Source organism: Micrasema longulum, unplaced genomic scaffold, assembly GCF_059751315.1.
Source record: "Micrasema longulum isolate JH-2025_06_02 unplaced genomic scaffold, ASM5975131v1 h1tg001317l, whole genome shotgun sequence".
Lineage (NCBI taxonomy): Eukaryota > Metazoa > Arthropoda > Insecta > Trichoptera > Brachycentridae > Micrasema > Micrasema longulum.
Genome location: NW_028278504.1, coordinates 21,469 through 34,404, shown reverse-complemented (window position 1 = coordinate 34,404; position 12,936 = coordinate 21,469). Strand labels below are relative to the sequence as shown.

The following is a 12,936-nucleotide window of genomic DNA, read 5'->3' as shown; positions in this document are numbered from 1 at the left end:
TTCTTTCTACTGTCTCTATCAATCTTCTTGTTTTTGGTGCTGTCGTCGTAGTAGGTTATGTGTGACTTGTTTTGATTTGTATTGTGTTTAATATTTTATTTAACCATAATGGGTTTTGAGGAGGATGCCCGAACTATTTGGTGTGGTAATTTATCAGAAAAAATAACCTACGATGTTCTGTATGAGTTGTTTTATCAGGTGCGTTTCTTCCAAAACCTAGTTTTGTATGACTTGTTTGTATTTATCGCACTACTGTTTTGTAAACATGTATTTTAGGCGGGACCCTTAGACCAAGTGAGAATTCCAAAAGACAGAGAAGGAAGACCGAGAAACTTCGCGTTCGTAACTTATACTCATTGTGAATCAGTTCCTTACGCGATAGAATTATTCAAGGGCACTGCGTTATATGATCGAAAGCTTACATTGAAATGGCAAAATGGTACATCGATGAACGGAAATTCAATTCCGTCTCCCGATGTGGCGAAACTGCTCGGTCGACCTTTATTGAACGGAGGCCCTCAAATAGATCCGGATGTAGAGCAAAAGTTTCTTGCAATGACTAATCAAATTATGATAAACGGCTTACCCCCTGTCAATAATTACGGGGACCCCACGATGTTCGGAAGCTACGATCAGCACCAGTTGACAGGAAGACTTAGTGTTGCCAGTCTGCAGGGACAGTGGACTTCGAGACACAACCCGGAGAGAGCGGAACGAAGACACGAGCCCTATAGAGACAGGGGGAGGAGTGACCGAGACAGGAATGACCGTGGAAGGGACGCACGGAGTGATGGACCACGCTACGACAGGGGACAAATGCGCGACGACCAGCGCCAGAGACAGGACAGGTTCCCTAGGGATGAACCTAGAGACTATAGGGATAGGAGTCGTGGGAATCATTCGCAGAATGAAAACCCGTACGGTAGAGGGAATAGACAACATTCGAGAGATTGACACAACCTTTCTTGGGGTGCTACAATACAGACTTTGTTTTTGAATTATAAGAGCTGGTTTAAAGTACCCTTTAAACACTTTGCATAAATTTGAATATCAAAATATTCATAAAAAATAATGTCTGAAATGTTCAATAAATGAAAAGCAAATCTATAGTGACAAAAATTAAGTTTAAATTGGTTTAGTCCTTGATTTATTAATGGTAAACAGAGGGCTTATGATCACAAGGAAGAAAACTATTTTCATATCGATCGTGAACTCAATTATATTTTTAAATCATTCTTATTATTTTTACAACAAATATTAATCATTCTACACATGTAGTAGGTCTAGCCAGTGAGACATTTACAGGAGAATTAAAATAAATGTACCTCTAATAAGGATCATCACCACCCTTATGGATGATGTATCTTTGTTCAAACCAATCAACCATTTTTGTAGTTTAATTCTTATGATTAATTCTTGCAATATTACATTTGGTTCAGGCTTTTGTACATACTTCAATACTGTAAATTATCTTGCAATATAAACTCGTACTAAATTTTATTCATAGGTAAATTACGAGACATTAAAGAGAAAAGTGCATAACATAAAATATAGTGTGTAAAATTGAATTAGAAATTAAAAAGTACAAAATAATTGTAAGATGTGGGTTAAATTTGAGTAAGGTTAATGATTAATCTATCCACATTAATTTATCTCCAACGATATTACACTGAACTTCCGTTTACACGATAGATATGTTCCATGTAATAGGAAATACAAAAATACTTTTTTAAAATGGTAAAGGTTATTCACCATCAGACAAAAATTGCTAATTTGATGACATTGTTTTTATCACTTGAAATATCGAGTCTTCCTTGAGTAGTAACTACTCTCAAGGAGTGTAGGAACGTCCAAAAACGACTATGTAGAATTGCTGCACATAGTTAAATTAATGTTTAAAAAATAAAAAACAAATATTTTGCTCCATATTTGAAACTGTAAAACGGGAGTCTTGTGTTTATTGCATTTTTTGTGCATTTTTTACAGTGGTGCTTCAAAGCATCTTTTTATCAACTATTTACACCTGATAGTTGCTTTTCCACTCGGTTTTCTTACATAAAATAATATGTAAAATTTTGCAACAAAATTTAAACCATTTGCAATGACTTAAACTAACTGCGGAAGTTCATCTTTGTGTGACTGATAAACCGAACCATACTTTTATAGTTTGGCCCTTGTTTCTCATTAAGTCCATAATCTAAGTGATTTAAATTGTAAAACTTTCAAATTGTAACATAATATTATATAAATAATCTAGTAATTTCCATTGTTGTTTGATTTAATTTGTTAATAGATTATGCCAGCTGAATTTTTTTACTAATCAACTCTTGTTCGCTATGGTTTTGAATGGTTTCGAAATGGTTTTCTTTTCTTTGCCTCATTGATTGGAGTTGATTTTGTTGAAACAGAATCTTAATTTTAATGTGTAAGAGTAAGTTTATTAAAGTTGAAATAATCATAAGCATCTATTTTTTCAGTAACAGTCAATTATAAATACGTATTAGCTGTAAATGTTTCATTTGTAGTGTATGCTATCTCTTAAAATTTAGAGAAATCAACTTACGGGCATCATTCAAAATATGTAAACAAAATATTTTATAGAAAATTCTAAAGAAAGGTAATTAAATGCATCTACTGTGAACCACTTTCAATTATTCAAATAATAATTGTATCATAAAATGCAACAATAGAATTGAAAAAATGCACAGCTTTTCAAATTTATTTTTATCCATTATTATTGTGTCCTTTACTTTTTTAATGATTTTATTTCAATGGCGGTTTTAACATAAATAATACATTATTTTTATTTAGTGTAATGATGCTCAAGTTTTTATGGTTCAACAAAATCCTTCCACTATAAATTTTAACTATTAACACAATTCAATTGAAAATGGATTATTAGGTCATTTTAATTGCTTTCATCAAGATCAAGAATTCATTATTGCAAATCACATATTATTAAAATGAGTGAGGTAACATTAATATACTTATAAGACTGATAAATTAAGTCTTATAACGATATCATTAATTGATAGACTCGCTTTTAAATATTCTTTTAAATGTTTTTTTTTCATCTCTAGAAAGTAAATTAATGCTGATCGGTTTAGAAACCATAATCTCTATTACAGTCTTTCACATTGTATATATATTTATAACAAAAAAAAATTGCATCGTTTATGTCACTGTTCCAGATTTATGAAAAACTATAAGATGATTTTGTATTTACTAAATAGGAGTTAAACATAGTAATGCCGACTACAAAATTATTGTAATATTATTTTTAAAAGTTTTACAGTGTTCTATTTTTCACTTTTATAAAAGACGTATTTATGGATACTTGATGAGATAAATACTTGTCAACTAAAATACCTTAATGGTTTCAATGTAATTGTAGAACATTACCTCATATTTAATCTTATAAAGGCAGTGTAATTATCCTTGGGAAACATTTTTCCTTGTTTTGATTAATGCTCTAAATACATAGTTGACCAAATTTTACTTCTAAAAATAAGAATAAAAACACTTTTTTTTAGCAGAAAGTATGAAGTAACATTAAAATTTCCAACTGGAAATTGTCTGATATTAGGTGACAGGAGAAATATATAATGGAACCTCGAAGTATCAAGTACAGAATAAAGTTTCTAACCAAAGACATAGAAGAGACAAATGTTTTCCTAGGGTATTACTGAATATTTAACACAAGCGTTGTGCTCATTAAATTACATTTTGTTTTTTTAAATAACACTCTTATGGCAATATGTATTTAAAAATAGTATAAAACAATATAATTGTTAAACTTATTAGGTCTTCACGGCTTTTCAGATAATGTGTTCTTCTGGATTATGTTATATTTTTAGCACTTCTGACAACTGCAGATTGGTCTAACCTAAACCTTAATACAACAATCGCAAATAGTAGCTATTGTGCGACATCCTAATAAAACTAGGCACACAATTATTCACTAAAAATGACATCAGCCCAGAAGATTGACGCTGTTATGTTGTCCAATACGTTGGCAGGAAGTGTTAAAAACACAAGGCACGACAACTTTAATGAACCCAAACAGTAATGATACTGTTTTAATGATTCTAATTATATAATGTTACTGATTTACACATTTTTGTATTTAATAGATAAATTATAAAATAAATATAGAAAATATGGAAATGTGCAAAAATTTTATATTTATTTATTCCCTTGGAATTTTTCTAACATTTTATACAAAATCTTTATCTATAAACAGTTTTATTAATAATAATTTTGGCGTTGCTATTTTTTATAATATATTTTTTTAATCATCATGTGATTGTGAGATATTTTCATTTACGACTTGATCATTACTAAATTGGACGACTGGATTACTTCTTGTAATGGATCGTCTAATCTCGGGCTTATTGTAAAAATATTTTCCTCTGACATATTTAAACATATTATAAATAAATCCCAAAGATATTAAGTGAATTAGTGTTGCCTGAGTTTTGCTTTCTATGTCCATTCTTGAATCAAAAAGGATATTCAGTAACAGATATGTCCCGAAAACTCCTCTTAAAATAATGAATGTTGATATAAATACGCCTTCTACAATGTAGAAAAATATTGTGTTTCCATAACCAGCTGCACGTAAGAACCTTGAAAAAAACATTGAGTTGATGAGTGGATCAGACCAAACAGGTAGAAAGATGTTTTTATTTATAGTGTGTTTATTTGTGAGTTTAATATGTTTTTTATTATTCACTTATTTTTATTTATTTAACAAATTTACGGACAATGTCCAATTTAAACAAATACTAGAATCAATACAACAAAGAAAAGCAAAGACAAGTTAATACATTAGACAGGCATTTTGGAATCCAGGTTAATTCTGCAAATAGATATATAGTAAATTAATAAGGAATATTTTTTCAGTGTATTTGTAAAAAAACTTTATTTACAATCAAAATGATTAAAATCTTAATTTTCATTTACAAATCTAATCATTATGTTTTATATGTATTTGAGAATTTGATTTAATAAGGCATATTTCAAAATTTTATAAAATGTCTCCCTCGGCATGGGTCATCCGCAATATAAAAAAAGTAGTACATAAATTGTAAAAGAACAATTAAATAAATAATGAATTTATAACTGTAGATACAAGTATTATTTATTTGTTTATTAAATCAGTATATATATTTTATATTAAATAAAATAGTAACATATAGCTAACTCCACGAAACCAAAAATCCTGTGTTGAGTTTGGATACAACAAAATGAAAAGTGGAATCATAAACATTTAAAAAGCAATCCATAATAATATATAATGTTACAAATAAGTAAAACAAATTTAAAACATCTTTATTTTTCCTTTTATTTTTACTGACTGGTTTTAAATTTACACAAGCTTCTTTATCAAGGTATAATTTAGTAATGAATCTTATCCAACTTTATTTTAGCAGTGTCTAGTAAATATTATCTAAGCATATGGAGCTAATAAGTCCAGTCTTTTTGTCATGTTGTTCTTGTAAATATGGGAGGTGTGAAGTGAAATGGAAACGATCTTTTAAACTAGACAATAGAAGACTATCGGAAATATTGTTTATTTGGTTATTTATTTATTTTTTCTTATTATAAATCGCTTGTTTAATTTGTGTAAGTGTCTTAATTAACATTGTGAATCTTTTCTATCAGATGGTTTGTGAATTCAGAAAAATTATTATTATTTAGGCACAAGTGTTCTTTTACTCTAATATTAAAGTTTCTTTCAGTCTTTCCAATGTAGATTGAATTGCAATATTGGTAAATGCCAGATTTATTATATTTAGGGACTTTATTATTTTTGACTTTTGTTCCTCTATTATTAGTTGTATAGAATCCAAGTTAAATGTTTGATAATTGAAAAAAAAATGTATATATTTAAAAATAATTGTTTTTTTTGTCCTGTAATATTGAACATAAAAAAACACCACAGGAAATTACACAAGGATAAGTCAGAATTAATTATTATTAAATATAAACCAATGACATCTCTTATGTTATTTATTAATTTATCTCTTTTGCTAAGCATTTTAAAAATGGTAATTATTAAAAGAACAAATATTTTTACACAACCCCCTTACGAGTAGAAAAATAGCTGGCGACCCCTCCACCACAGGACCAACTTTTGCCTGTTTAGGGTGGTTACAATTGCGAGCAATGCAAAAGTTAAATAAGATTCTCAATGTCCTGGGGGAGGGTAGAGCCAGATTTCAGGGGGTCACGACCCACAGGTTGAAAAGCAGAACAGAAAACAGAATCCTATGCATGTTTGCTTAATCTACTAAGTGTACTGAACAAGGCAGGCAGAATATGTATTAATTTAGTAACCTTGCATCTTAATTTAGACTTACCACCTGGTTTGCAAGAGGGGGTTAGTTAGTTCCAGAGCAGCTATGCCACATGACGCTGTTGTGGCAAGAGTCCCATTTACCAATAACCTAAATAATGATCCCACAGAGTAGATATGATGCACAATCATTAGTTTAGTTTCCTTCCCCTGCCAGAGGCAGAAACAGAGGTCATAGACAAAATATCCAAAGCTGATCGTAAACAGCAACAAGTGGGATGTCGCCATCGGGTCTGGAAACATACTCTAAATTTGTAATAATTTGACTTCATAATTATTTCCCTTTTCGCATCCAGTTTATTGTGCTTAGGCACTGCATTGGCACTCCAATTGCAACAAATCTAAGTCGCTTTTATCACATGGAAGGTAAGGTGATCAGTCTTACGCCTCAGGTGTCAGTCTAGAAGCAATGAAATACTTCAGCGTGGAACTACCTTTTTAAAACTGTTATTCTACGTCTATCCTGCCAGGGCCGCGATTATGAATGGCTATCTTCATCGGTTTCTACTGAGACGGTATAAACTAATATCGATATTTATGTACGAAAGTGTGTATATTTGCATGAAAATTCAAAGTATCTTCGCCGGTAACTGGTAATTGAACAAGTTTAGAAAAAAATAAATTGTAACCATATTCTCTTTTTCATAAAGAAAACTTAATTTCATTTTGTAGCTAAAATTCAAGATAAATTTTAACTTCCCATTATGATGGGCCCAGGCCCGAGGCCCAGGAATCTATTCCAGGATCTTAAGAATAGAAACTATACTACAAGGCAATTCCCTTTTTTAGAATTTTAAGCTGAGAGTATCATCATCTGGGGTTTTGGTTTTATTTTATATTTTATTTATTGCACAAAATGATATTTTTTAAAAACGTATACTGTTGTATTTATTATATTTTCAAACATACAGGTGTCCGAAGAAGTGACGTCCAAAGGAAAAATGTAGGTTCCTCATGTTGAGGGGTATTTGAGTCACCCCCATGTGTGTTTCGCGATATTGCATAGTTTTCGAGTTATGATTTTTTAAATTGGTTTTTGAAAATTTTCGACCGGATCGGTTTTTATTTTTAAAAAAAAAATTGTGGAAGGCTTTTTCGAATTTTTTTTTTGGTATTTATTTTATTTGAATTGTGCTTTTACGCATAAAATAATCAGCTTTGTAACATCAATAGAACCTACGAAAGTTTTGATCTAAAATTGAGAATTTGAATTGGAGAAGATCTGAATTTTCAACTTTAAATTAAAAATCTAAAAAGGCAATTTCTTTGTTTTTGCATAACTTTAAAAACTGATCTAGTCTCAGCTTTTATAATAATACAAAAAAAGTATAACTTAATACGCTATTATTCACTGAAATCAGCCTTCAAAAATACTGAGGCGGAAAACTCCTAAGATGGTCATTTGATTAAAAAAAAAAATTATTGAATTTTTTATCATTCCTGGGTACGTATTCTGATGGGAAGTTAAGATTTATCTTCAATTTTACCTATACAGTAAAATAATGTTTTCTGTATGAAAAATATAATATGTTTACATTTTTTTTTTCTAAACATGTTCAATTGCCGGTTACAGTCGAAGATACTTTGAATTTTCATACAAATGTACACACTTTCGTACATAAATATCGATTTTAGTTTATACCGTCTCAGTGTATACCGATGAAGATAGCCGTTCATAATCACGGCCCTGCTAGATCGACCGGAGCCACCTCTTCCAATACACAATCAAATCATCACGCCATTTCTCCGCGGGGACAGGCCGAGAGGATAGACCGCCATATCACTCTGTCTGTCCATACAGACCGCGCTTCCTCTGCATTCATACATCTTCTTATGACGTTATTATGTATCAGGGTGTAGATATGCCCTGGTTTTATAATTGTAAACAATTGACTAAATGTGAAATACTAACACTAACTTATATAAATATATTACAAACATATGTTTTAATATATAAATGAAAATATACCGTTTAAACTCAACACTGGCTTGTACACCCTAGTAGGGAGGTGAAAAAGCCATTAAAAAAAGAAGAAGACATTCTGTGTTTTTTACTTATAATTAAAGTTATTAATAATTTTCTTTTTAAAGTTTTTAACAAGTATCATATCCTAAAAAAACACTTTTGCAAATAGCTGCCTAACCTAACCTATCCCACGTTAGCAGAGGTAGGTACATATTTTGAAAAAAAATGACTGTGATATGCTGCATCATGCTATTGCATGATGCAGCACATAAAAAAACATGCCATATTTGGCATGGTTGTTTTGGAACATAACACAACAGGGTCTGAATGACTGTTATTTTATCCATTAAGCTAGGGTTTCCTAGGACAGCGGTGCCCGTATTTTAACGGCCGTAGTGAACGGTGATGCGGTGAATAACCGTCGTAACGGTGACTAGAGTATGGTTTCTTAGGAAAACGGTGTTATCAACACCATTTAACACTGTTTCCCTAGGAAACCACTCTCTAGTCGACGTTACGACGGCTATCCACCGCATCACCATTCACTACGGCCGTTAAGATACGGGCACCGCTGTCCTAGGAAACCCTAGCTTTACAAATTACAGCATAGTAAAATGTAATGTACCAATTTTAAACTGATTTTCTAGTAGGATCACAAAGTTTACCCCTAAAGTAAATGTCTTAAAATGACAAATACAAAGATTTGACCGTAGTATTAAAATAGTCCAGAAACCGCATACGCGCATCAAACTAAATCATAAAGATTTATTTATTGAAAAATTTTCTCATCTGTCCATTGTCGTTATTTCATCAAATTAATGAAATAAATTTAAACACAAAAAAATGCAATGCGCTGTTTAAGAGTGCTCTCAGCTCTTCTGACATTGACTAAAAACTGGAGACAAGATCTTGAGTGCAGGAATGAGCACATCCACCAGTAACGACTTGTCTCCGAAAGTGCTCTCATGCCTATATACATTTGTGACTGGTCTCGAGACTGTTCTCGAGACTATTGTCTCAAGTGGACACTTACCTAAGCCCCCCAGTGTTTTTGCTTATGATTATTTTCGTTTTTTTTTTATTTAGCGTAAAGCTGATAAATATTAAAAACGGTCGTACCTACCTCAAAATACGACTTTTGCAAATTACTGCCTTTTTGCTAATGACAGTAGAATTGTCATCAAGCGGAGGCGATAAGGTTGGGATAGGTACCTCGGGAGATACCTCCCGGCTGGGATACGTCCTTGAGATCCTTAACCATGCACACTAGTACCTTAGAAGGCGTCTGGTTTTTGACGTCTCGGATGTCCCCTGGTACCTGTTCGTCGGCATTTCATCTCATAACTACGGCACATGAACCTGAATTGAGAGGATGTACAGAAGCTTGCAACCGACAGAGAGGCCTGGAAGCTGTTTGTGGACACTATAAGCTCCAACTATGTAGGATGAGCGGACATGGAATGATGAGATATTTTAACCTGCCATTTAGAAAGTCATCATCGAACCTTTATACGCATCAGGTAGAGAGAGCACTGCATTGTTGCAAATCAAATGCAGAGTATTTCGATCATCTGTTACAGAAAGTTAAAGTGATCTGTCTTACGTTTCAGGTGCCAGCTCAGAGACAATACAGTACAATACTTCAGTTGAAAACCACCTTAAAAAAACACTCGATTTCCTTTTTCAGGATTTTTACCTGAGAGCAGCGACTGACTCCAAAAACACTCGTCTAGGATTTTGGTTCTATTTCACATACATAACTGTATTCTTCATGCGCTCAGACACTGACAAAATAGATTTTTCTTAACGTCTTTTCGTAGGAGCTAAATTTTGTACCTTGAAGAAGTGTGAATCGCATTTAATATCCAGCTAAACTCCAAATTATCATTCTTAGCCGATGAGGAAGTTCAGTGGTACGCGTGGCAAAAATAAGAGTATGTAATTGTATGGTGAAGTTTCTCGAAAATGTAGATTAAAAAAAAAAAACAAACTGCTTTGAACTACGTCACAAGTTCTTAAGAATCCATCAATGTTGATATAAATTTCCGGTTTCAACTCACCAATCAGCAGAACTTGTGACGACACGGGTAGACTAATTTCAGAATTACAAATTTAAAAAAATCGTAGCGCTGATAATACGATACATATTAAAATATTTTTTTGAATTTTGGTTTTTCGGACAGTCAATTTTTTTTTTCAAACCACATAACTTCCTCATCAGTTAGTCAAAATACTTGGGACACTAAATTAGGCAATCTAAAAATCTTCCATTTTTCTTTTCATTCATTAAGAATACCAACCATTCAATCGATCCTCGTCGTCTTGATCCTGTCCACCGAAGCAGAGAGTAGCTCCCATGGTGGTGACCATCACAGCGTGAAGCAGCGCCACGAGCCTGCTGGTGGCTTCGGGTTCGAACTTCGTGAGGTATCGTAGGGATACGTAAACACAGACCCATAATACGATGGCCGTAGACAAACTTAGTTTGCTGTAGCCGCACTCATCCATTTTAAGAAATTAGAGAAAGCGCGTTCACTAGATAATTTCTTTGGAACAAATTCGTGCAAAGCAATCATGTCCAAAAGTGTAAAAACCAATGAATTATACGTCCATCAACGCATTCTTTTTGACACTTGCAACGAAACGTCAAGTAAAAAATCTTTAAATGTTTATTTTGAGAATCCTTTAGCCCGATAATTTTAATAATTAAATACCTAGTACTTACCTTCTTGCCCAAATGTATAAAAAAGGAGCGTATTTTTTATTTCTACCTTGCATAATAATATCGGCCAACTCTGAGCTACAATAATTTTAGATCTAAATTTATTTCAACAGAGAGAGAAAACATCTTTGAGAAGGGAAGGGAATATTGAAGTCTAGGCATTTACAGGGTTCATGACCTGTCATTGGCTAGTTTAAGTGACCACTTTACACACTGTGTAACATTCACCATTCTGCACATGTTTAAACATGTGTAATACGTTCCTCTAACTTTTCCATCTGTTGACTTTTGTGAAGTTAAGGAACTGAAACCTTTATCATGTGGGTGAGATTCATCCAGCTGAACCAATTCACCTACTAGGCAACGCTTGAAAATATATCTCCAGTTTTTATACTTGTGAAGCAAACGAGTTAAAACCTTAAAACCAATCATGGGGGTGAAATTGATTTATTCATAAAATGTTAGTATTTTAATTAACATTCGTTTTTGGTAAATGCCTCATAATTTCGACCTCTTTTCTTCTTTTCACTGGATTTTTAGGAGCAAAAAGATAATATCAACTGACGTTTATTATTTAAAAAACGTATATTTAAAAAAAGGAATCCTATCAGTGCAACCCTGTAACTAAAAAGAGCTTCGCAATTGTACCACTAGGCGTAGTTTGACGTTTACAAAAAAGAATATTTAAATTAGAATATAAATTATTATAAGCTTTGTTAATCACCCATGAAAAAATATTTACCAATGAAAAGTTATCCGAAAGGTTTTTTACATGCTTTCGTGACACAAGCAGGCATTTTGGCTTCGATTCTTAACGTCACTTCTGACTGGCAGTAAAGAACGACGAAATACGCGTTGAACATGACCGATCATTTGGGCATGAGTTAATGTCATAATTTTCAGGGCTCAGGGCCGCGATTGACGGCTATCTTCATCGGTATATACTGAGACGGTATAAACCAATATCGATATTTATGTACGAAAGTATGTATATTTGTATTAAAAATTTAAAGTATCTTCGTCGGTAACAGAGAATTGAACATGTTTAGAAAAAAATATTTATTCTATTTTTCATACAGAAAACTTAATTTTACTTTGTAGATAAAGTTGAAGATAAATGTTACCTCCCTATCATAATCGAGGACCCGGGGCAGGTCTATGTGTATTAATATGTCAGTGTAATCAACCATAAGTTAGCGTTTTTCCATTAACATAGGTACCTACCTAGCGTGATAATACGATATTGCGAAGGATATGAATTTAACACAGGTACCTATCTACATTTTAAATAAATAATGGAATCGAGTTTAGTGTGCAGAGAGCTATTTCAAAATGAGCATGCAATATATGTTGGCCTACCTACACGCTTTTCAGAGCTTTTGCACCTCTATATAATTAGGTACCGTCCATTTGTTTTTCATGCAAAATGTCACAGGTAATTTGATGGTACTTGGGTTTTTATTACGGAATTAAATCAATATGAATGTAGGTTGTACAGGGGTGTAAAGGTAACGACCTCACACCGGAGCACACGCACGAGCCGGGGGTGGGAGTTCTTTTGTTTCGCTCCCCAACTACAGGGAAAGGCAAAGGTATGATTAGCATCACCCGCTAACATAAAGCCCTATGTATTGGGTTATAGTTGGTATCGTGGCCAGCCGGCGGGAGTCTGAAGCCAGAGGGGACGAAGAATTACAGTACATAATCACAGGTCACAGTACAAAGTAGGTATGTAGTTCACAGACACGCCACGCCACCTCTTTATTACTTCGTCATTGTCCACCCATAGAAAAATCTAGGTGCTTAGTCATAATGATTGTTTTAATCTCGGAGTAATAACCTAGTAAAGTCGCCCATACGGAGAAAAAACATTATATGATTATTGCC

General features: G+C 32.8%; 1 protein-coding gene across 1 annotated transcript; it reads left to right on the top strand.

Annotated features, from left to right (window-relative positions):
- Positions 1 to 59: 59 nt before the first annotated feature.
- On the top strand, positions 60 to 1,765 carry LOC148275906 (uncharacterized). Its single transcript, XM_088235043.1, has 2 exons — positions 60 to 198; positions 277 to 1,765. The coding sequence occupies exons 1-2, from the start codon at positions 109 to 111 to the stop codon at positions 952 to 954; spliced, it is 768 nt and encodes a 255-aa protein (XP_088091169.1). The 5' UTR covers positions 60 to 108; the 3' UTR covers positions 955 to 1,765.
- Positions 1,766 to 12,936: the final 11,171 nt, after the last annotated feature.

Excerpts from the sequence above, each read along its gene's own strand:
- LOC148275906 (XM_088235043.1), top strand. The coding sequence starts at position 109 with ATGGGTTTTGAGGAGGATGCCCGAACTATTTGGTGTGGTAATTTATCA. Across the intron at positions 199-276 it reads TGTATGAGTTGTTTTATCAG|GCGGGACCCTTAGACCAAGT; the intron begins GTGCGTTTCTTC and ends CATGTATTTTAG.